The sequence below is a fragment of the Anolis carolinensis genome, chromosome 3 (assembly GCF_035594765.1).
Source record: "Anolis carolinensis isolate JA03-04 chromosome 3, rAnoCar3.1.pri, whole genome shotgun sequence".
In the NCBI taxonomy this organism is placed as follows: Eukaryota; Metazoa; Chordata; class Lepidosauria; order Squamata; family Dactyloidae; genus Anolis; species Anolis carolinensis.
The window spans coordinates 159,250,895-159,273,997 of NC_085843.1; the positions used below are offsets into that span (position 1 = coordinate 159,250,895).

General features: G+C 36.8%; 1 protein-coding gene across 2 annotated transcripts in view; it reads left to right on the forward strand.

Annotated features, from left to right (window-relative positions):
- pdzd8 (PDZ domain containing 8) overlaps nt 1-23,103 on the forward strand; it is a 52,639-nt gene that overhangs the window by 24,112 nt on the left and 5,424 nt on the right. Inside the window, exons 3-5 of one of the 2 annotated variants that reach the window (XM_062975655.1) lie at nt 955-1,057; nt 15,859-16,021; nt 18,175-18,384. In XM_062975655.1, coding sequence (XP_062831725.1) covers nt 955-1,057; nt 15,859-16,021; nt 18,175-18,239 — 331 coding nt within the window. In that variant the 3' untranslated portion in view covers nt 18,240-18,384. Of the gene's footprint in view, nt 1-954; nt 1,058-15,858; nt 16,022-18,174; nt 18,385-23,103 lie in introns of those variants that run through there. The other variant, XM_008114813.3, reaches the window with a different exon arrangement.

The window sequence follows — 23,103 nt, forward strand, 5'->3', positions numbered from 1 at the left end:
ATTGGCTGCTCAAAGCCAGCAGACTTCCCTTCGTGTTGATGCATTTGTTTGCTTGCCTTTGCCACTGCTGTTTCCATGGCCTTTTTCCTCTTGACCCTGTTAACCCACTATTATAGTTACACCAGCCTAACCTTGACAACAATATTTCTCAATCAATTTGTTTTGTAGATATTATAAATCTAAATATGGTTTTGGTATGAAAGCTAAATATAAGCTTAGAAAATGACAAGCATATAAAGTTGGATCATATACTTTAAAAATTAGTCCAGTACAAGCTAAAACGTTATTTAAATCAAAGTGAATCATGGAAGTATTTCAAGCAACGTTACAGTTCACAAATAAAGCCACTGGTGCCCATGTATTATGCTGGAATGAAAGCACAACATCAGCCGGAATCTATAACTATCTGAATTTAAAAGACTACAGACTGTTCTTCATATGGAACTGACTTTGAAGACAAATGGGAAACAGGCCAAAGTCTGTTAGCATCAGGGAAACTTCCACATATATCTAAATAGGGTTTTAGTGAGTTTTTTTCATTCTCAATAATTAAAATTCTCAGAAAGCTGTGAGACCTCTTTTTCCTTTTTGAGTATCTTTGAGGCTCCAGGAATAAATTCTGTTTTTCACAAGCTTGAAAGACTGAGTAGACTTAACTACTACTTTTGCTGAATTTCAAGCTAAGAGTGGCACGAGAAGATCCAGCTTACTCTCTTGGAGAAGTGAAGAAACTGGATCTGAACACATGCATTTATAGTCTTTTCCCACTAGAGGGAGTAAGCGCTTCATTGCACTTCTGATGTGACAATGTTGAGTTGTGAAAATACCTTTATATATCTGTACATTCTGCTGAAAATGAGCAAATTAACTTAGTTACTGTATTACAACAAATGTAAAAAACTGGTGGTAACAACATTATTGAATGTTAATGGTGCTAATATTCTTGCATTCCAGGTTACTTATTTTTGGATCTTACGAGAGGGAAGTCACTATTCATTGCACATTTGAACTGAGTGAGAATGTTTGGGAAGAAAAACAAAGAACTTTCATCAAGACGGTAAAATGCATATATTTTGTATTCTTATTGACAGGTCTTTTTCTTTCCTTGTTTCATTTAAACGAATAAGAACCTTTACTGCAAAAGCAGTCATTAGAAAGCACCCACTTCTTGACCTCAGAGGTTCATGAAATATGACCAAAATATGATCTACAACCTACTTGAAATATCCATATCATCTTTAACTTAGTCAATTCAAATCTATCATTTAGATGATAAAAAATACAATAAATATGGCATTTGTAAGTAGCTCTGTTTAGACACATCTCTCTTTTTGATACATCCTCTCTCAGCCTCTCTCTTTTTTTATGGAGAAGATCAGCATCATTTTCTGTAAATATATATCCAGCCACTTCTTCCTCCAGACATTACTCAGAAAGTAAGGCCTTTATACTTGTCCTTTATGTAGGCTTAGTTATAATTCTGCTCTTTGGTGCCTCAGACTACAAATTACATGACCCTCAATTTTGAAAAGAAAGCAGTGTTGAGAAAAAGATAGTGATACAGGTCTCCCCATGCATAGAGAACTGAGAAAGAGTTTAACGTACAGTCCGGTGCTGATCTCTGCAGTTGCACAACTATTCCAAGAAGAGGACAAAAATTGTGATTTTTTTTACCTTGAATTTAAATACAATTAATAGATTCATTCATTTATGACCATACGATGTGACAGTTGTCAAATTTAGTTTTGTAGAAGTTCAGCTTACAAATTGGGATAAGGTTATATCAGTATTATGTCATTCCAGCAGGAGTTTCTGATGTGAATATGGGAAACTGCTGTTCATTAACTAAATAAAAATCAAGGAATAATTAAATATATAAAGTTTTGTAAAGGTATAGTATTTCTGTGAACAGATGTTTTAAATAAAACAATCTGGGTTATTTATTTGTTACGTTGGATGGAGAGGATTAAAATAAATGTTTCTGTGTGTTTTCCCCATTAGTTAGGATTAAATTAGAACTGTTCATCTCAGATTAATGAGAATGTATATTATTTCCCCTTGATTTTGTTGTTTCTGGTTTGTTACAGATGTTACTTCTACAGATGTTAACCACTACCAAAGTGTAATTGGTTGACTCCAGGCTAACCAAGTAATTACATATTGAAATATGCATGTTGCTTAAAATATATTTTAAAATCTAGCTGAGTAAAAAAAAAACCCGTACTAGTTTTTATTTTCCTATTATATCCCAACATACCTGATTCAGAGTAGCCTAAAAGGCTTGTCCTATTGATGAATAACACAACACACTAGAATGTAATTATATAATGCTTTCTTTACTGAGAGTAGGAGTGCATCTATCCTGTAAAATTAATGTAGTTTGACATCCCTTTAACTGGCATGGCTCAAGGTTATGGAATGATGGGGAGTTTTCGTTTTAGAAGGTCTTTAACTTTCTATTCCAAAAAGTGTTGATACTTCTTTAAACTGGAGCTCCCATAATTCTTTAGCATTGAGCCATGACAGTTAAAGTGGTGTCAAGCTGCATTAATTCTATAGCGTATATCCACCTGAAATGTAGGGTTTTTTGCTTGTTTTTAGTTTACTTTCCACAGGTTATATTCATTGTGAGCTGGCTTGTTAAAGTGCTACTGTTCTGTTTAGAAACCCAACAATAAACTGGAGAGATTGGAATTCACATCTTGCTTAGTGTCTTCCTACTCCTTAGCATTGGGGTAAAAAATGCACATGTGAAAGATAGTGTAGTAGAAATAATACTAATAATCTTGACTTGTGTTATGACTAAAATAATCATTTTTCTGTCTTTATATGAAATATATTCATAAAATAACTCAACCCATTGCAATCTGTTGGCTAAATTTATTCTGGATTTCAGCCAAATGAATTTTGCCATCTGTTCATAACCGAGTTAGCTGCATGATTTCCAAATTTTTCTCAGTTTGTATTGTTGTATATGTACATCGTTTCTTTTCTGTGTTTGAATAAATTTAAACACCAGAGGGCAGTATAGCTATTCATATGACCAGACTGAAGAATAGAAATCAGTGAGTTAAAGTACTAAGAAAGGTTTAACTGCACTTTGAAATAGAGTCCATTTGTTTAATCTACAAGATCCTAATCTTTCAACCATTATACTGATGTCAATGCCATGTGCTTGAATAGAACTAAATCACCTGAATCCAGTTTAGGTAAAGGTAAAGGTTTTCCCCTGACATTAAGTCTAGTCATGTCCGGAGGTGGTGCTCATCTCCATTTCTAAGCCAAAGAGCCAGCGTTGTCCGTAGACACCTCTAAGGTCGTGTGACCGGCATGACTTCATGGAGCGCTTAAATAACTAAACTGAGTGAAAGTGTTAATGGAAGTACAGGCAGTCCCCAAGTTACAAGCATCTGACTTACAAACGATTCATAGTTAAGAATGGTGCTCAGACGATAGGAAGCAAGAGAAATCTACCCCTCAGAAGGGGATTTAACCCCTGAAAGAGTTATCATGGGGGAAAGGTGTCTCAACTGAAGCTTTAAAATCAATGGTTGCAAGCAAAATCAAGATTGATAACTGTATTCTAAAAGATGGTCACTTCCTGACAAGCCCAGGGTATTTTGTTTGCTAGTTTTTGATCTTTGAGGTTTTTTGTTTGTTTTTGGTTGTTCAGATTAATTAATGAATCTACCCTCTCCCTGGAGATGATGCCCCTCCATTTCCTTCTTAATGAAGCTAAGGAGAACAGAGGCCTTTAAATTGTTCATGGTTCCAGGCATGTTTTCTTTCCCATTCCTCCCAATTCATCTCTCAGATGTGTAGCCATTTTTGGACACAGATCATGTGACTAAATTGTTTTCCCTTTTAAATAGATACTGTCCAACTTTCTATGGACAGTGTCCAGCACCACCAATTTTCTCTCAGTTGTGAGGTGGGTCTTTTGTAGCAGCAGAGAGGTGTGCTTTAACAAATAGAATTCTTTTCCATGAGGTCGGTTCTATGGTGTGCATTAAAATTGTCCAGTATATTAAACAAGCAAAAACCTATTCTCATATAAAGTTGAGAAGGATGGTAAGCCCCCAGTGCTCCAAAGCTAAGAAAGACATTTACTTGGAAAGGAATATTCTCCAGTCTCTGATCTTCACACTCACTTCTGCTTTGTTGTCCAAGGCGCTTAGGTTTAGAATTTTTTTTCTGCCCTGCCCATCTAAAATACCCCATCCTCCTCCAGCAGGACATCTTTTTGCACACATGACAGCCACCAAGCTGACCAAGTCTACCTCCAGTTTCAGGAGAGTACAGGTGGAAGTCCAAGATGCTCTGAATAACTGGCATCTTTTCCTTCCTCTCTGTCTTACTCATCTCCAAGCATCTCTGGAAGCTTCAGATGGAAAAGGAATCAGTCTCTGTTAGCTGTGGCCTCTATAGATTTCAGAACACTTTCACCTAATAATAGGCAGCCATGATTTCTCCTAGAATACTCCACCAAAAGCCTATCTTACACTTAGTTGCAGGTTGACTAAAAAAAAAAGCTTTAAAACTGGGTAACAGGCTTTGTTGAATGGGGACTTTCTACCAGTAGTAATGGATATATTCCTTGCCTCTAGGCAGACAGCATTCAACAAAACTATTGAAGCCACCTTCACGGTCTTCCTCAGATAATGCTGGCATAACCTATTGCACCTACTCATACATGGGCCTTTATTATGTGATATGAACCTATGCAAATGATCAGGAGTATTTCATTTTTCCATTACTAAATTTGAACTGCAATTTTAAAACACAAATGCAGTCCCACTGAAATCAGTGAGTTGAAATTGATCAGAACGTTAAGATATACTGAAATAGAAACTAAACAGATTAATTCATTTCATCTTCAAACAGTAGGGAGTTATGGAAGAAGTAAATATGTCCAGAGCTATGTGGGACATAGGTTAAAAAATTTCTTTCTTTTTAGTAAAACTTTAATCTCATCATATCGGTTATGGCATGTTGGTTCGGTGCATAATTCATTCTTAATGAAGATTTTAGGTTATTAAACCTGTCCAGCACATCACTTAAAATGTCAGTTACAATTCAGATATTCTTGTGCAGGCAAATTAATAATATGTTATACTTGGCTGACTGCAAACCTAAATAAGGATTTAGTGCTTACTGTGTGCACTAAATGGTAAAAAACATCCTAAATAGATTTCTGCATGGTAAAGAAATGTGCCCTGCGCAGCCAAAATGTTCAGGTATAATGATGGAGGATGGTTGTGATTTCATAGTGACATTGTTCAGGTGGTGGAGGAGGAAGTGTAGGAAACTAGTACAGGCGTCCCCCGCTTTTTTATGAAACGTTTTTTGATAGCCCATTCTTTTGACTGTTTGGAATTATAACCAGAACCCATACATTTGACATGTGGTCCACTCTTTTGTCATGTTAGTGCAACATTTTTGTGACCATGTATGGCTTTTCTCTCTCAATTGATCTAGTGCCTTCTTGTGGACAGTATTGTATAGAAGTCATTCATTGTTCATCTTTTGTCCTATACAATATTTGTGCTTATAATATATTTCTCTTCATGATATAGTATTTGTGCTGATGATATTGATATTTGTGCTTATAATACAGTATTTGTGCTTATAAGACAGGGTTCCACATTTCTTCCATTTCCACTTTTTGACAGTGCTCTGGTCCCTAACCCATCGAATAAGCGGGGGATGCCTGTATATTGAAGCTACAAGTGGAATCAAGACTGTGTGTATGTGTTATATTATTTGGATGCAATACTGTGCATGGAAGGGCACTGAGTGTGGGATGTCAAAAATTCATTTATGCAGATAAAAAGTTCAAATTCACATGGCATCTTCAATGGACATAGGACACTGCCTTGTACAGAAGCAGACCACTGTTCCTTCTAACTCACCTGCATTGCCTAGCAGCAACTGAGTTATTATTTTACAGCTCTGTCTGGAAATGCCAGTGGTTGAACTTGAAAGGTTTTCCTATACAAAGCATATAGTCTTAACACTCCCCATAACATGTTTGCTGCAGAATGTAATTGCAATATTTAGTTTATGGATTTTCCATATTTCAAAATTTATTCTCATCACTTTTAACATTTAGAGTCTAAACTGTGAGTGAGCATTAATTGTGAAGTGGACCAAGAACCTAGCCCATTGTATCACATTTTCAATAAAGTACAGACAAATTGCAATATAGTTATCTTTGTATGAAAAAGGAAATTATTACAAAAACCTAGTTTTTTCTTTATTTCGTATCAAAAGCATTGCATAAATTAGTATAAAACTAATAAAAACAGAAGGAGCACAAGCAGCTAAAAATATATTAACCAAAAACTGTTAAAAATGGTTATTTGTAATGAATTACTCTTGAGCTCTGGTATGATATATCTATCTCTATATCTAGCTAGCTAGCTATCTCTATCTATATGAAAGTACTATGATGCCTATTTTCTTTCTTTTTAAAAAAATAGTTTTTATTGAATTTAAAATTTTTCATTCAATAATTACTTTTATCACATAGCAGATATATAATGTATCATACAATGCTTGCATAATAATTTTATATCTATTGTTGATTTATATCTACTACAATGTTAACATTTGTCCATCTATATTTCTTCACCACTGTGTATCCCCCCTCCCACCCCAATGCCTATTTTCTTAAGATGTGCTAAATTTCAAGTAATGCTGATATTATAAATGTAAGTTTCATAATCAAATATCTCTTAGCAATTTGTTGAGCTTATTGAAGTCTGCCATTTCTGTCTTTAATCCTGTCAAAGAAGCAAAATGAGATTAACTCCTCTTCCCCACGTCACCTTCCAAAAATATCCTGTTCAGAAAATTTCAGTCTTTTTGAAAATGTCACCTAATGAAAATCAGTCTTTTGAAGTGTAATATTTATAAATGCAAAAGGGACTCACTCTCAGGTGTGAGGATTTTGTAGCAGACCCTTCAGATCCTCTAGCTGCTGCTTTCTCATACTGAATGTGAAATACTTAGCTTTCTTACCCATCTTGACACAAGAGTGAAATACATCTTTATCTTCTGCCAGTGGTATTAGAAAGATTTAATTATAACTGATACGTTGTGCATATTAATATAATCTTAACTTCTGTATTCACATAACATTCAACCATTTTTGCTTGAGTTCCTATCCTGTCAGTGAGCATAGGCTACTTTTCTTAATGTATTAAAAGATGTATTAAATATTACCCCGTCTTGCTGTTTGGAGCGGAATCTAGATTTTAGGAGAAGAAAAGAAGAAAGTACCCCCTCAAAGCAAAACAAAACAAAAAACAAAACTACAGAGTTTTTGGGGGGAGGGACCTGTTTTGATGCCACATCCCTCCTTGCTATTATTTCAGTGCTGTCTCTTCCTGATCCTCCAACAAGTATTGGGGATCCAGTAAACATGGCAGCTTTTTGCTCCTATGAAGCCGGATTTTAAAATTTGCTTTCAGTTATGTTTCCTCCTCACTAGTGTCATACAGAGAGAAGATTATTGAAAGACAAGATTGCAGTTCAGATTTAAGCCATATTCTTTGCATATATTGTGTAAAATTCCAGGATCAATCAGGATCAATCTCTGGCATCTCAAGTTAAACACAGATTGTGGTGTGATGCATCTCTTTCTGAAATCTTAGAGAGATACTGGTGATCAAAATAGATTATATATTTTTATTCTAAATATTTAGGGATAAACCTCAACAGGACAGTTTTAAAAATAAGGAATTGAAATTGAGAAATTTAAAAAGATTATCTATAAAATATCAGATTAAAATACAATGAACAAGAAGTGAAAACTAAGAAAGGGGGTGTGTGATGGTAAATGAAGTTATCCCAGAAGGAAGTTCCAAAAATGTGGAATCATACGGAAATGATTCTATACTTACTCTGGCTCTTTTCTATGGGGAGTTAGAGAGTGGAGCTTCCAAGGTTGGTGTTGGGGTCTGAATACTTTCATATAAGGCTGGTACAAACTCTTTTGTGCTGGAGCAACAAATGGCACCCACACAACATGCAAACGAAGCTAAGTAGAGAATTTCACAAAGTGCCAGTTCTTGTCTCTAGCAATATAAATATAGTGATAATAAATTAATTAAATAGTTGTTTTCTGTTGTTGCACAATACTCAAATTATGCTCTGTAAGAGTCCCAAGACTCAGCTAGCACTCTGGCAGCTGATTTATTTATTTTGCTGGCAGACTGTCTTTAAATGTAATCCACCTTTAAAGGTTATCTAGTTTGAACATGATAGACTCTGGGTAACTGATTAATTTTCTCCAACTTGTGATCCCGTGTAAATAGGTAAAAGACATTTTCTCATTCTCATCTAGCCGTCCACATAATCTTATTCCATGTGTTATAAAGGACCTTTCTGTTTTATTTTGATTCCTCAATATACCAGTGCATTTGGAAGGGATCCCCATAAGTGAAGAGGAATTCTTTTTAAAAGGAGGAATGCTTTTTAAACTCTGAAACATGAAGGTATTATGTAGTTGGTTAGAAGTTGACTACAAGCCAGGATAGAATAGGCTTGACTTTCGAGGCCAGGGTTCAAATCTTTCTCAGCCATGGAAACCCACTGGGTGGCCTTGGGCAAGTCACACTCTCTCACCCTCAGAAGAAGGGAAAATCAAGCCATCTCGGAACAAATCTTGCAAAAATAAAATAACCCCATAAGTTCAAAATGACTTGAAGGCAAACAACAATAACATCTAGATGATTACAACACTAGGACCTGAATTTTTACACACATAAGTGATTCACTCTGCATGGCCTAATGGGAAAGTTAGTTCCAGTTCTACTTGTTATTGACGTGGCTTTATACACAGACTGGATCGATAGTATGGTTGGAACTGCAAAGTATCTACGATAAAATGGCCATAGTCCTAAAAAAAAAAAAGCAAAGAGGATTCTTTTTTCCATAGATCCACTGTGTTGACAATCTGTTTTGTGTTCCCATGATAATCTGCTTGTTTGCTTGCATAAATATTGGACACAAGGCAGAGATTTAAATACTATTTACAGACAGCCATGTTTCCTATTTGAATTTGATTTACAATGACTGGTGATTTCAATTTGTCTTGGTTTGAAAGCTAATTCTTTATATAAACAGTAAGAACGGCTTGTAAAAGTGGTAACTGTGTTTGTTTTCTTGACTTAAGTAAACAAGATCGTTCAGTGAGCTTGGTTTTGAGTGGCATTTTAAAGCTTGTGTCATGTTTTCCAAGTAAAGTACAGTACTGCAACCTATTTACAAGATTCTAACATACCCTAGTTAATGTTGTTCCTGTGTGTGTGCTCTTGTATTCCTGCTCTTTTTACAAGTTATTTAATGAGAAATATGGATAGAAGGGCTATCACTAGCTGAAAATGTTGTTTGTTTAGTACTGTGATCATGTGGCTCTCTATTTTTTGTCATTTGAAACACAAAACAGAATAGTAAATAGCTTTCTCCAATGATGAAATAGCCCTGGGGAACGTATGCGGTGATGGAGACAAGAAACACCCCACTCTTTCTCAGGAATTGTGTGAGCTCAATCCTAGACTCTGACGACATAACATAGTGCTTGAAGCATGCATTTAAGTTTGGGTGAGTGTGTATAGGAGTATACACACTCACCTAAACCTAAATGTATGCTTCAAACACTATGAAGTACTGGTACCCAGATTTTGATTCCATCATGCTGTCTTCAACCAGAGAGTTTTTAAAATATAGAATCATAGAATAGTAGAGTTGGAAGAGACCTCATGGGCCATCCAGTCCAACCCCCTACCAAGAAGCAGGAAATCGCATTCAAAGCACCCCCGACAGATGGCCATCCAGCCTCTGTTTAAAAGCCTCCAAAGAAGGATCCTCCACCACAGTCTGGGAGAGAGAGTTCCACTGCCGAACAGCTCTCACAGTGAGGAAGTTCTTCCTGATGTTCAGGTGGAATCTCCTTTCCTGTAGTTTGAAGCCATTATCTCAATTGTCATTCATTTCTGAACTTTACCTGTTGCCACTTATTTGACCCTGATTATGTCTACACTATCTTTGTGTTTCTGTCCTGAACAACTAGTCAGCAGGCCATTTTTTGAAAGCTTAAAAATGAGAATGATGATAAGATGCATTCCATGCACCTGAGGAAGTGTAGATATCTTTGAAAGCTTACGCTACCAATTTTGTTATCTCAGTCTCTAAAGCACATATGTCAAACACAAGACCTGTGGGCCAAATCTGGCGTGCCATATCATTTTATGTGGCCTGCGAGGCTTGCAATCCCAGGGCAACATAATTACATTTATACAATCTTACTGCTGTAAAACTGATGTGGGCCTACGTGAAAATGAGTTCGATATCCCTGCTCTAAGATGCTTTATATACTGATATTCTGGATTAACATAGCAACGTCTTTGAATTCTATAGCCATCAACTGAACAAGATCAAGTTTTGATTTTTGCTCTCATTTTTTATTTTGAGCCCCCGGTGGTGCAGTGGATTAAACCACTGAGCTGCTTAACTTACTGACCGAAAGGTCAGCGGTTTGAATCCGGGGAGCGGAGTGAGCTCCTGCTGTTAGCCCCAGCTTCTGTCAACCTAGCAGTTCGAAAACCTGCAAATGTGAGTAGATCAATAGGTACTGCTCCGGCGGAAAGGTAATCGCACTCCATGCAGTCATGCCGGCCACATGACCTAGGAGACGTCTACGGCCAACGCCAACTCTTTGGCTTAGGAATGGAGATGAGCACCAACCCCCAAAGTCGGACATGAGTGGACTTAACGTCAGGGGAAAACCTTTACCTAACTTTACTATTTTTGTAAAGATTTTGTCTGAGAAAAGATGTTTGTGAGTCATTTTGAAGCCTTAGATGAAAATGTGTAATTTACATTATGGGAAAGAAGGTACACACTTTCTGTAGACAGATATGTCTACAACTGCCAAAGCCTTTATAAGTACGTTGCTTTAAAACAGTGACACTTCTCATCATATCTAGAATATCTACCACACTGGTACAGTTCGCATTTTCAAGCCAGATTTGCAAATAACATGCATTCTGTTATGTCCCTACCAGATAGCAAGCTAAGAACTAACAAGATTCAAGCAGATGGATACCCAAATATGAGGGTGCCAATACAGCAACCTCTTTTTAATGAGGGTGGATGGCAGCAGCAGTACTGTGCCTTCCTCTCTAATTCTATCTTACAGAGCTTAACCATAAATCAAATCCACTCAGCTACCTAAACATATCTATAAATTATACCTATTTTTATTTAGTAAAATTCTAAACATTATTGTTTGAATTTAACATCAAGGACTCAGTTCTGACTTAGCTTTCTCTTCTCCAAGTACTCAAATACTTTAAATGTCAACATATTGTAGAATCTTTTCAGTTTTAATTATTTTGCCACAGTGCTGTTTAGAGGATATGAAAGTATATAGGTCAAAGGATATGAGCCACAAAAGTTCAGTGAGAAAAAACAGAAGCTTATTCTTCATGATTTTCTGCTGACATTTGAAGGCTAACAAATTTCCTCAGTAGGAAGTAAAAGTTCCTTATTGATGCATTATGGTAATTGACAGAACAGAGTAGTCTTGAAATGATAAGGAAACATAAAACCCTTTCTGTTGGAAAGTGAGTTCATTAAAAATTTCAGCTTGGTGAAATTTCAGCTTAAGGTGTGTTACAGTGTTCCCTCACTTATTGCGGGGGTTAGGTTCCAGGACCACCCGCAATAAGTGAAAATCTGTGAAGTATGGACACTACATTTATTTTAATATTTATACATTATTTTAGTAGTTATATACTATTTTAAGTCTTTATCAACCAATCGTGTGTTGATAAATCTCCTCCTCCTGTTGCCGCTTGGGCTCTTTTTCTCTCCCTTCAGCTTCTTCCTCCCTTCCTTAGGCTGCAAATTATAAATTTTTATGATTTATAACAGTCTTTTAGAGTTTTTTGAAAAACCGCGAAACAGCGAATCCTCAAGAAAGTGAACCGCGAAGTACTGAGGGAATACTGTATACAGAACAAGAATATTACAATAGACTTTGAGTTAATCAGCACCCGTGAGGATTGGTAGATACCAGATGTATGTAGTTTCTGGTTGCTTGAGAGTTACTATTAAAATTGGCCTAATACCATACCCCGTACTATGCCATACCATGCATTTGCTTGATATCAATATTGAAATACAGTAATTAAAAGCACAATGACAAATAAAGACAAACTTAATTTCAGCTTACATTTCTGCTAAAATTAATTTTGTTTTCATTTTTATTTAAATTATTTTTATTCTATTTCTTTGTCAGTTGCTTGGGTTCCAGTTAACTGAGAGTCTACTGTATACAGAAATGCAACCATTAGGACTTTGTGGAAATTCATCAGGAATGTGCATTAATTCCAATAAAATGATACCCAAAGAAAGACAAAGAGTATAGAGAAGAAGGGGGGAAGCCCAGGATGTTTGCTAGGGGCGTGTGGGAAATGGTTTTGACACATTTTATAGGGGGCCTGTAGCCAACAGATAACTTTCTTTTTAAAAATAATATTTATTAAAACATTTGTTATACATAACAGATCACTTTCTGATGGTAGAAAAGGTTTCCTCTTGGCCTAAAATGCTCCAAGAGGGCTGAAAGCATTGTAATCCCCCCTGGTGGGGATGAAATGGAGAGGATTTTTATTTTACGTTTTTCAAAGAATGCTTACACCCTGCTATTCATTATTTGTAAGGAGTAGTATGGCCCTCTAGGCTCTAACAGTTGCCCACTGTTGGAATACAGAACTGAGAAACAAAATATAGAGGAGGAGGATAATAATAATAATAATAATAATAATAATAATAATAATAATAATAATAATAATAATAATAAAGACTCTGGCAGAAACCAGTACAGGTGGTCCCGGTGGTGATTGGCACATTGGGTGCTGTGCCAAAAGATCTCAGCCGGCATTTGGAAACAATAGACATTGACAAAATTACGATCTGCCAACTGCAGAAGGCCACCCTACTGGGATCTGCGCATCATTCGGAAATACATCACACAGTCCTAGACACTTGGGAAGTGTTCGACTTGTGATTTTGTGATACGAAATCCAGCATATCTATCTTGTTTGCTGTGTCATAAAATAATAATAATAATAATAATAACAACAACAACAGCAGCTTTGAATGTGTGAAAAGTAGATGCAGGGAATTATTTCTAGAAATGGCCTGAAAATAAACATCATCTTTAAGTAGAAATAGTGCAAAAGTTGTATACCAAGAAATGTTAGAAGCTAAGTTTAGACAAACCCTTTTTAATACACACCACCCATATCTCGAATCTCATAATGTTCCTATCAAAATCCTGTCCAGTCCCACATGATATTTTTTTTAGCTTGGCCCTAGGAATTCCCAGTAACAGATCCATGGTCAAGTACTATGTGAGAAAATTATCATCATCATCATCATCATGTTTATTTATACCGTCCTTTTTCTCTAAACAAATCAGACTTAAAGAGGTTTATATTAAAAACATTTCAATACAATTTAAAATCAACAAGTATACGAACATTAATATAGAATTAAACATCAATGGTAGGAATAAAAAATTAACAGTTTAAATCTGTAAAACTCATTAAAACGTATTAAAAGCTAAAACCACGGCATCCTCTAATTTGATCTTTAAAACCTCTTCTTTAAAAGCCTGTCAATGGATTTTAGAACTGAAAAATCAAAATCAATACTTTCCACATTTTTAGTGCTAAGAAATGATCACAGAATTACATTTTGTAAGTGTTAAATGCACTGAATAAGAGTGATTCAGCAGCTGCTGCATTGACATTCTTTTTAAATTGCTCTGTTTGGAAAAAAGCAGTGGCAAAAGTGCATCTAAACTGAAGTCCTATTTAAAAATAAAAATATGGTGCACAAGTTGTTCTTAAATATTGACTGCCTGCTCTGGGAGTTCTTTGTCTCTTGTCAGTTCATCTCCTGCAATTGCCACCTGCAGTGGTTGTGTTTGGAATACCTTGGGCAATTCATGCTAATTGCTAAAGAGCTTCCTGCATGTCACAGAAACTGGTTATTTCTGTGTGGTCTGAAAAATGATTGCTTTGCTATCCAAAAACAGACATAAGCTATCACAATTATGTTGAGAATAGAGAGGGTTTTTTTAAAGCTATTTTTGTTTTTGTATAGCTCTAAAGCAGGAAAGCAAAAGACTTTGTACATTATGAAGCTGTTTTATCTGAATTGTGTATACTACCTCTGAAAGTAGCTCTCCATGATCTCAAGCAACAAGGGCTTTCCCAGACCAGCTATCAAATTCCAGGATTTGATCATCTTTATGCACCATTTGTGCTTTACCATGGAACCTTCCTGAAGTGTTTTATTTGTAATAAAATAAAGGGAGAATTCATGTACATATAACTCTTTAAAAAGAGATAGGCTGTTGCTTGTAGTGAATAATTTTAAATTCTCTTTCATTTTAAAATCACTTTATTCTTACACAGAATTTCTTTATTTAAAAATGATTTGTCCAACTGTCAGCATTTCATATGAACTTCTTCCTGAGACTGATCATTAACACAAATTTCACTGCTAGTAAATTATATTTATTTATTTCATGTCAAAAGCATTGTACAACAAATACATTTCAAATAATGGAAATTAAAAAAAAAATCACAAGCAACTAAATAGTTTTGGACCAAAAGCGGGCAACAGCAACCGCATTGTCTGTAGCTTTAAACAACTCCTCCTCCATACATGAGGCAGGGCATTGTGGGCAAGCATAAATATGCTGAGTTGTTTGTTCAGCTCCACAGTCACACAAGGTGGAGTAAATTATAGAAGCACTGGAAGGCATATGTTGGTTTTTGTGAGCTGTCTTGGTTGAATACATTGGCAACATAGTTGTTTTATAAAGTTGGCATGTATTGTAGCACAGTGCTATTTGAGGTAGTGGTCAGTAGACTGGTAATGGTATGAGTTTTAACCAATGGACACAAACAAGGTTCTAGTCCCTGTAGGTAAAGGTAAAGGTTTCCCCTGACGTTAAGTCCGCTCATGTCCGACTTTGGGAGTTGGTGCTCATCTCCATTTCTAAGCCAAAGAGCCGGCGTTGTCCGTAGACACCTCCAAGGTCATGTAGCTGGCATGACTGCATGGAGCGCTGTTACCTTCCCGCCGAAGCAGTACCTATTGATCTACTCACATTTGCATGTTTTTGAACTCCTAGGTTGGCAGAAGTTGGAGCTAACAGCAGGCGCTCACTCCGCTCCCTGGACTCAAAATTGCGACCTTTGGTCTGCAAGTTCAGCAGCTCAGCGCTTTAACACACTGCACCACCGGGGGCTGTAGTCCCTGACACATTGACAATTAAAACCCTGGCAGTCACCAACATCAGAAAGCTGAAGGGACACTCCTGTTGTTCACAAAATTGTTTTAAGTCAAGTAGTACTTTATACAAAATATCTGATGGTGAGAGTCATGTGATATAGTGTTAAGTAATAGTACTAAGTAATAGTACAACTTGAAACAAATATTAACACAGATTATGAAGTGTTTGTGCTGCTGGGTGAAAACAGAAACTTTATCCATTAAATATTTGTCCTTGTCAGCAGATTAAAGTATCTCTTTTTTTCTAAATACAAGATGCTGTACAGAGTCCTCAATCCAATCCAACCTCAAATCCAAGCTGAGTTAGACCCCTTGAATCAATGTGATTTGTGCAAATATCACTTTACTGTAAGGCAATTGGTTCAATGGATCTATCAAAGCTAGGGCTGATCAACTGAATTTAAGACAATGTATCATGTAAATTTGCAATGTCAATACAATGAAGGTCATTGTTTACATTTGCCTTCTCCTCAGGTTGAACTAATAAAAGGGAATTCACCAAGTGTCGGACTTTCTCTCCGTCAAGTACAAGCTAAAGAAGGAGAATCAGGACATGTAGTTGTGGAGACTGTCATACCAAACTCAGCTGCTGCAGCTGCTGATCTTCAACGGGGGGACAGACTTATTGCAATTGGTGGTAAGTAACAAAAGTACTCACATGTAACTTCACATTAGACTTAAATGAAAGAAGCAAAACATTGAATTTTCCGTTATCAGGACTGCACAAAGAATTAAGATTTTCATTGAGCTATTCATCCTGATCTCTGAGTTTTCACAGCAAGTTCAAATTGCTATAGTGTACATATGATGTTGGGGCATGTAATTCTATCTCAATAAATTTACATTTTCTAGAATGGGACATTATTTGGAGAGAGCTTTTGAGAACTCTGCATTACAGAAGAAAGAATCATATCAATTTTATATTCTACCACATTATATATATATATATATTTACAAATTGTTCTTTCCATCTTTTCTGTGAAGAAATTGATTAATTTCTTCTATTAGAAACCAGCTGACCAAAATCTTTAGACATCTTTAGAAAAGAGAACTACAGAGTAATTGATTAGTCAATTCCTTCTTTTTTTCTATGATGTCCTCGTGTGCTAAATTCATTCCCCATAAGAGTAGATGAGGTTGCAGAATGATCTATTTCATTATCTTTGCTAACTGCTGGGAATTCTAAGTACTATGTAATATCTGCACCTTCTCCCCAGCCAGGCAAATAAGCATACATACCCCAAATACTTGATAGCCTACTATGATGTTAAGGACATACAAAAATGTTGTTAACAGTTACTGGATATATTGAGGTAGAGTATAATATTATGTATTGAATGTGTAATATGAGTTACACATTGGGGATCTCTTGGAATAGTGTGAAAATGTAGAATGTTAGGAGTGAATAGTGATTAGTAGAATGTCTAGGGGAATTTCGTAACGGTTGGTATATGACAGCTGGCTGGGAAGGAGAGTAGAGTGTCAAGCTTAGATATTACTTGGATTTAGGAGTTTGAGTGGTTAGAACAGTTTGTTGGGATTGGATATATAGATTGGAGTCAGAATCTGAGCTAGATATCACTGCAAGAGATACAGTTCAGATGTATTAAATAAATAATGTGTGATCTTATATTCACATATATCTGTTTAACTTTTTTTCTAGTATAAATACAGTAGAGTCTCACTTATCCAAGCTAAACGGGCCGGCAGAAGCTTGGATAAGCAGAATATTTTGGATAATGACGGATTACAAAAAAGCCTATTAAATGTCACATTTAGCCAGCCAGCGAGCGGGTGAAAGTGGAGGGCCTTTGCGGCCCTCCTCCTTCACCCACCCACCCGTGCCTTGATTCCTTCGCCACGCTGGGGCCGGCAGCACTAGCGCCCAGCGTGGCGAAGGAGCCAGCCAGCGAGCAGGTGAAAGGGGAGGGCCTTTGTGGCCCTTCTCCTTCACCCGCCCACCCGTGCCTCGGCTCCTTCGCCACGCCAGGGCCGGCAGCACCAGCGCCCCACCTGGCGAAGAAGCGAGAGAGTGAGCCCGCCCTCCGTCCCTCGCTTACTCACCCGGCTGGGTTCCAGCAACACCGGGATCTGACGGGGTGAGTGGGGGGGGGGGGGATTTGGCTCGGATAGCATGGATGCTCGGATGAGCAGAGTTTGAATTAGCGGGGTTTTATTGTATAAATTGTAACTCTTTTCCTTTGTAAATCTTACACAAAGGGTACTAGCGTCTGGTGGTCACAGCTAATCATGTATGGGGATATAAGATGAAAAATGTCTCACATAGGAGCCACAAGGGTATACATGAGATCTCCACAATTGGTGGCCAGAGCAGTGGAAAAGGATGTAGCCCACACATTGATGGCAGAGAGAGATAAAATGGTAGCCATCACAGCTGCTGGCAAATGGATTAGCATAACCCTCAAATCCATTGTGTCCATAATGGCAGCTTTCTGTTTTCATACATTATTTTACTCCCATTTTTGTTTTGTTTTTTTTAAAAAAAGAAAAATAGCTTTGGAAAGTTATAAGATGTATTTTCTAGCATTAAACGAGGACAATCTTAGTGCCCTTGACTTTGCAGCTGCTTGCTATTTTTACACACTTTCTTAATTTCTCTGGGTCCTTAAAATTCTTACAGTTTTAGCTTTAAAGCTTCTTCATGCTTGAAGAATTGTGCTTACCTTGCAAATTAAAATATGCATATAGCTACCTTCCTTCAATTTCTTTTGTAACTGATTAAGTAAGGAGTACCTTACTTTAAAATAAACGTGTTTGGGTGTTTTACAGTTTGTGATGACCCAACAGACAGAGGAAGAAAACACCTCAGTATGTGTGAACTAGATTCCAAGTAGAGATGATGAAAAGAGATTAAGTGCCACGTTGGCTCATCTGGGAACACAGAAATCTGACGGATTTTAATGTTAGCTAAATATATACTCTTATTTTTAAGCCTTTCTCTGCCCTCTGGTCTCTCAGGTTAATTCTTCATGTCTAGTTTCAACATCAAAGTCTATATGGTACATTTTGATGGAGCTAAATACATTATAAAATGTTATCATTTAGTGCTTAGTGTTATGTTAGATTGATAGGTTGCCCTTCATTGGGGCTAATTTGTTACTCTACATTCAAACTTTGTGAACTAATATTTGAGCTATACTATTTGAGCTGAAATAAATTCAGGGTAACTAAATTTAAAAGGTGAACACTGAAAGAGAAGATACGTGGCATTTCTTCATTTTGTATAATGTACAATATTGGAACGTATATACTGTATTTTTAACATAAAATTTATTTAGAAGGGAGAGTAAACCACCTGTCATCAGGATAGGTAAAGGAAGATCCAGAAGAAAAAGCTCTAGTATGTAATTTTTTTGATATAATTTAAGTGTGATTAAGATGCTAGAGTAGGTGTAGAAGCCTATAGATATTAGTTCATGACAACTCTGCCATTCCCAAGGAGGTAAATAGCATTAAAGGGTATACTGAAATACATTGCAAAATGAATATAGAATAGCCATCTCTGCTTTGAGTCACATATGGGAGAAATGATTATAGAAATTAAATAAGAAGTAAAGATGTTATCCTTGAATGTATTTAATCCCCTTTTAAAGCTGCCCAGGTAGGTAGCCATTAGGTATGTGCAATTGATTAGAAATGTTTCAAAAGTCATTACAAAATTAGGGGGTGCTGGCGTTTCATTTCTAAAGTGTTTCTAAAGTATAGTTAGTGAAAATTTCATTACTATAACGAGAGTAAAAAAATTCATTCCTCTTTCATTATAGTAATTGGCCATAATTAATATAATTGGGGAAACTTCAGGAGCTTCTTTCTCCCTCATTTGTACAGCTGTTGGGGTGAAACTTGCTACAGTGATAGAACACATTTACTACTATTAACCCATCACATTTCAGAACGTTTTGCTTATCCATGGATTTTTGGGAAATTTTCAGTTTTTATAAACAATTTTTTTTTAAAAAAAAACATATAAAAGCTATCTCCTTGAATTTACTATACAGTGACACAAGATAACAGAGGATCATTCCCCCAGCTTTCAGAAATATTCATACATCTATTGGTTTTAAGGATTTTTTAAAAAAAGTTTTGACAAAAATGTTTTTTTAAAAAGCCACAACAGCTATCTCATTGAATGTCTGTCATATTAACCAACAGAACTTCCATTTAGGGATTTCTTCCCAGTCCAGCACAGAAATTTACTTTCTAGAAATGTCAGTCAGTTCTCCTTTTTGTAGATTCAGCAATATATTGGAACTTTGGCTAGCTGCTGCTACAGAGGGACAAATCTCTCCCCTATCCTGATTGGGCGTTTCCCAGAATTCTGGGAAATATAGTTTAGGGCAGGGCTGTTTAAATTCTCTGGCATAGGGCTCCTTGTCTTCCCAAACTACACTTCCCAGAATTCTGTGCTTTCTTTCCCAAAGAACTATGCTCTCTCGCTGCTGCTTCCCTGTCCTAATGATGAAAGGCCATTAATTTAAAGAGGAAAGGCAGCCTTTTTGGCTTTGCTTTGCTTCCTTGCACTGAAAATGAAACACTTTGAGAGGCTCCCGAGATTTACAAAATGCAAAAAAAAAAGTATTGGGTAAGTTTCAGTTCTTAAGTTTTTGATGCTGACGTGTCGGATATCACCTTGTAAGTTCGAATTTAGCAAATTTGATTCAATTTACAAGGACTAACGAAAAACTTGCACACCCCTAGTAGCCATCATTGTACCTTGTGATATGTTCATGTATGAAGAACTGTCCCCCATCCTAAATCTTCCCTCCTTTATATTTGATAATTGGCTCTGGTTTACAGCATGATGCAAAATAACCAGATATGGCTACAAAATTTCATCCCTTAATTGGAATATAGCTCAATAATGATTAGTGTTTCTCATGACAGAATGTTTCAGAAGTTGTTTCTTTATATAACAACAACAACTTTATTTATATTCTGCCCTATCTCCCAAAAGGGACTCAGGGCAGATTCCAACAAACAAAAAAGGCAAACATTCAGTGCTTCAGTACAACAACAAATACAAACATAATAGCCCAAAATAACCCCACGTATGAAAACAATTTATAACATGACATCTGTAAATTAAATAAAACATAACTTATCAAAAATTATATAGAACATAAAACCTAACCATAAAACATCCACATTAATTTGCAGAAGCCAACTAAGGTTAACTAAGATATGTGAGTTGATTATGTGGCCAGTGATGCTAACTGGGCTAACGTGATCTGACCAAGCCCGAATACAATAATAGTTTTCAGTCAGAGGTCTAGTAGCAGTGTCTTATCATCTAATCCTCCTCTTCTCCATATGCTTATGAGCAAAAATAAGTTTTCAGTTGTTTTTTGAAAGAGAATGGAGGGGGCCAGATTTATTTCTTTAGGGAGGGAGTTCCAAAGGTGAGGGGTAATTACAGAGAAGGCCCTCTCCCTCGTTCCCACCAGCCGTGCTTGAGCTGGGGGTGGGACCAAGAGCAGGGTCTCCTCCGCTGACCGCAGTGCCCGGGTTGGTTTATAGGAGAAGATATGATTAGTCAAATAGCCTGGACCCAAGCCGTTTTTCCTTTCCTAATCATCACATTAGAGTTGGCTGGGTCTGGGGCTCTCCTTTCTCCCTCCTGCCTCCTCTGAGGTAAGACAATTTTAAAAAAAGAAAGAAATATAAACAGAGGCAGTTGGGTCATCTCCCTTCTGCCTCCTCAGAAGTAAGAGAGGGGAAAGCCCCAGACGGGCATTTCACAATTTTTTCCTTGTGTAATAGTCACATCCCCTTTTTACCATAGGGATTAAAAATACAACTATTACATGGCGAATTTCAGCTGTTATAGGAACTCCTTTGTAAGGGAATTACCAATAGGATTGAAAGTACACTCTACATAGATCCTCAGTTGTTAGACTAGCTTAAATATAAAAAATACAAAATAATTGCTATATTTTCACTGTTAGCAAGTAAAAATATTGATTAACATGATCCATTGTAGTCTGCCACCACAGCATGACCCCTTTATCAATGGATTTGATACCCCCACACCCACCCCAGAAGTGTTTGTGGGCTTCTCTAGGGCCCCTTTTACACTGCCATATAATCCAGATTATCAAACTGGATTATATGAGTCTATACTGCTATATAATCCAGTTCAAAGCAGATAATCTGGATTTTATATGGCAGTGGGGGACGGGGCTAGGTCTCCAGCATGATTTTTTGGTATGCTTCCAGCACAAGTATAGTCAAAATTTAGTTTGCTATTATCCGCAGTTTTAGGTATTCATGGAGTCTTGGAACATATCCCCTGCTGCAAAAGGGAGGTGAGGTTGTACCACATGTAATTCTACCAAAGATACATCTCATAATCATCTTTAGCTTTTTCGAAGTGGCTTAGGGGCAGACACATGTTGAAATAAAGGAGTACGTTTTCCTTAACTACTGTTTTATTTAGCTGCCCAAATGTCATATATTAAGGCCTAAGGAAAAACTGAACATTTCAGGAGAACACCGGTTTCATTCCATGTTTTTTTTCTAAGTACTCTTCCCTCTCCATTCTTATTTAGGATCCTAAAATGTTCTATTTTAGAATGGAGAATAAAATGCCTAAGCCAAGTTATCCTTAAAATGCTGTCAGTAATTCTCTAAGTATACATAGCCATTTATGTATACCCGGGGCCGTGGTGGAGGCTCCTTCCTTGGAGGCTTTTAAGCAGAGGCTGGATGGCCATCTGTCGGGGGTGCTTTGAATGCGATTTCCTGCTTCTTAGCAGGGGGTTGGACTAGATGGCCCATGTGGTCTCTTCCAACTCTACTATTCTATGATTCTATGATTCTATGATTCTATGATTATGTAGGAGAAGAGCTTCAAATGTTACAGACTGTGGTAACTACAGTTTCTGATCCAGAAAAACAGTTTTTGATTCTGCCACACATATCCCTCCTTCAAGATAGTGACAAGGTGTTTGCAGGATACAATTTGTGGTTCCTCCAATTTCTTCCTTCTGCAGCATGAGAAAAAATACCTGGAGGCCACCAACAGCATATGTGCCATATGTTGCGAAGCCACTTTATGAACTGTTGTGACAATAAATACCATGTGCTATAATTGCTGCTGATAGTATTATGGTGAATAGAGGATAGAGCTTCATTCTAAGCTTCATAACTGAAGCTCATAAACATATTTTATTGTAGTTTTTAGTTAAGGCATTGCTTTGTTATAAAACAAGCTCAGTACCTGCCCATTCGGATGAAACGATTATGCAGATATCATACACTCACCTATGTCAGAATATATCATGGATATATTGTACATATTTGATATCATTTGTGGAACAGTTCTGGCAAAAGTTGAGATGCTTCACATTTCAATATAAAAATTCCATGCAGTTTGGAATCCATGCATGGGATTTTTCCAGGTTTTCCTGTATGTATATGTCACACATGTTCTTTTGTGTCTTGTCATGTGTGTTCATGTATATTAACAAGATGTGACTTATTTGAGTTGGAGGAGACCACAAGGGCCATCCGGTCCAACCTCTGCCATGCAGGAACACACAATCAAAGCACTCCTGACAGATAATCATCCAGCTTCTGCTTAAAAACCTCCAGAAGAGACTCCACTGTGTCCCAAGGCAGCATATTCCTCTGCCATACAGATCTTACCATCAGAAAATTCTTCCTAAGGTTTCAATTGAATATCTTTTCCTGCCATTT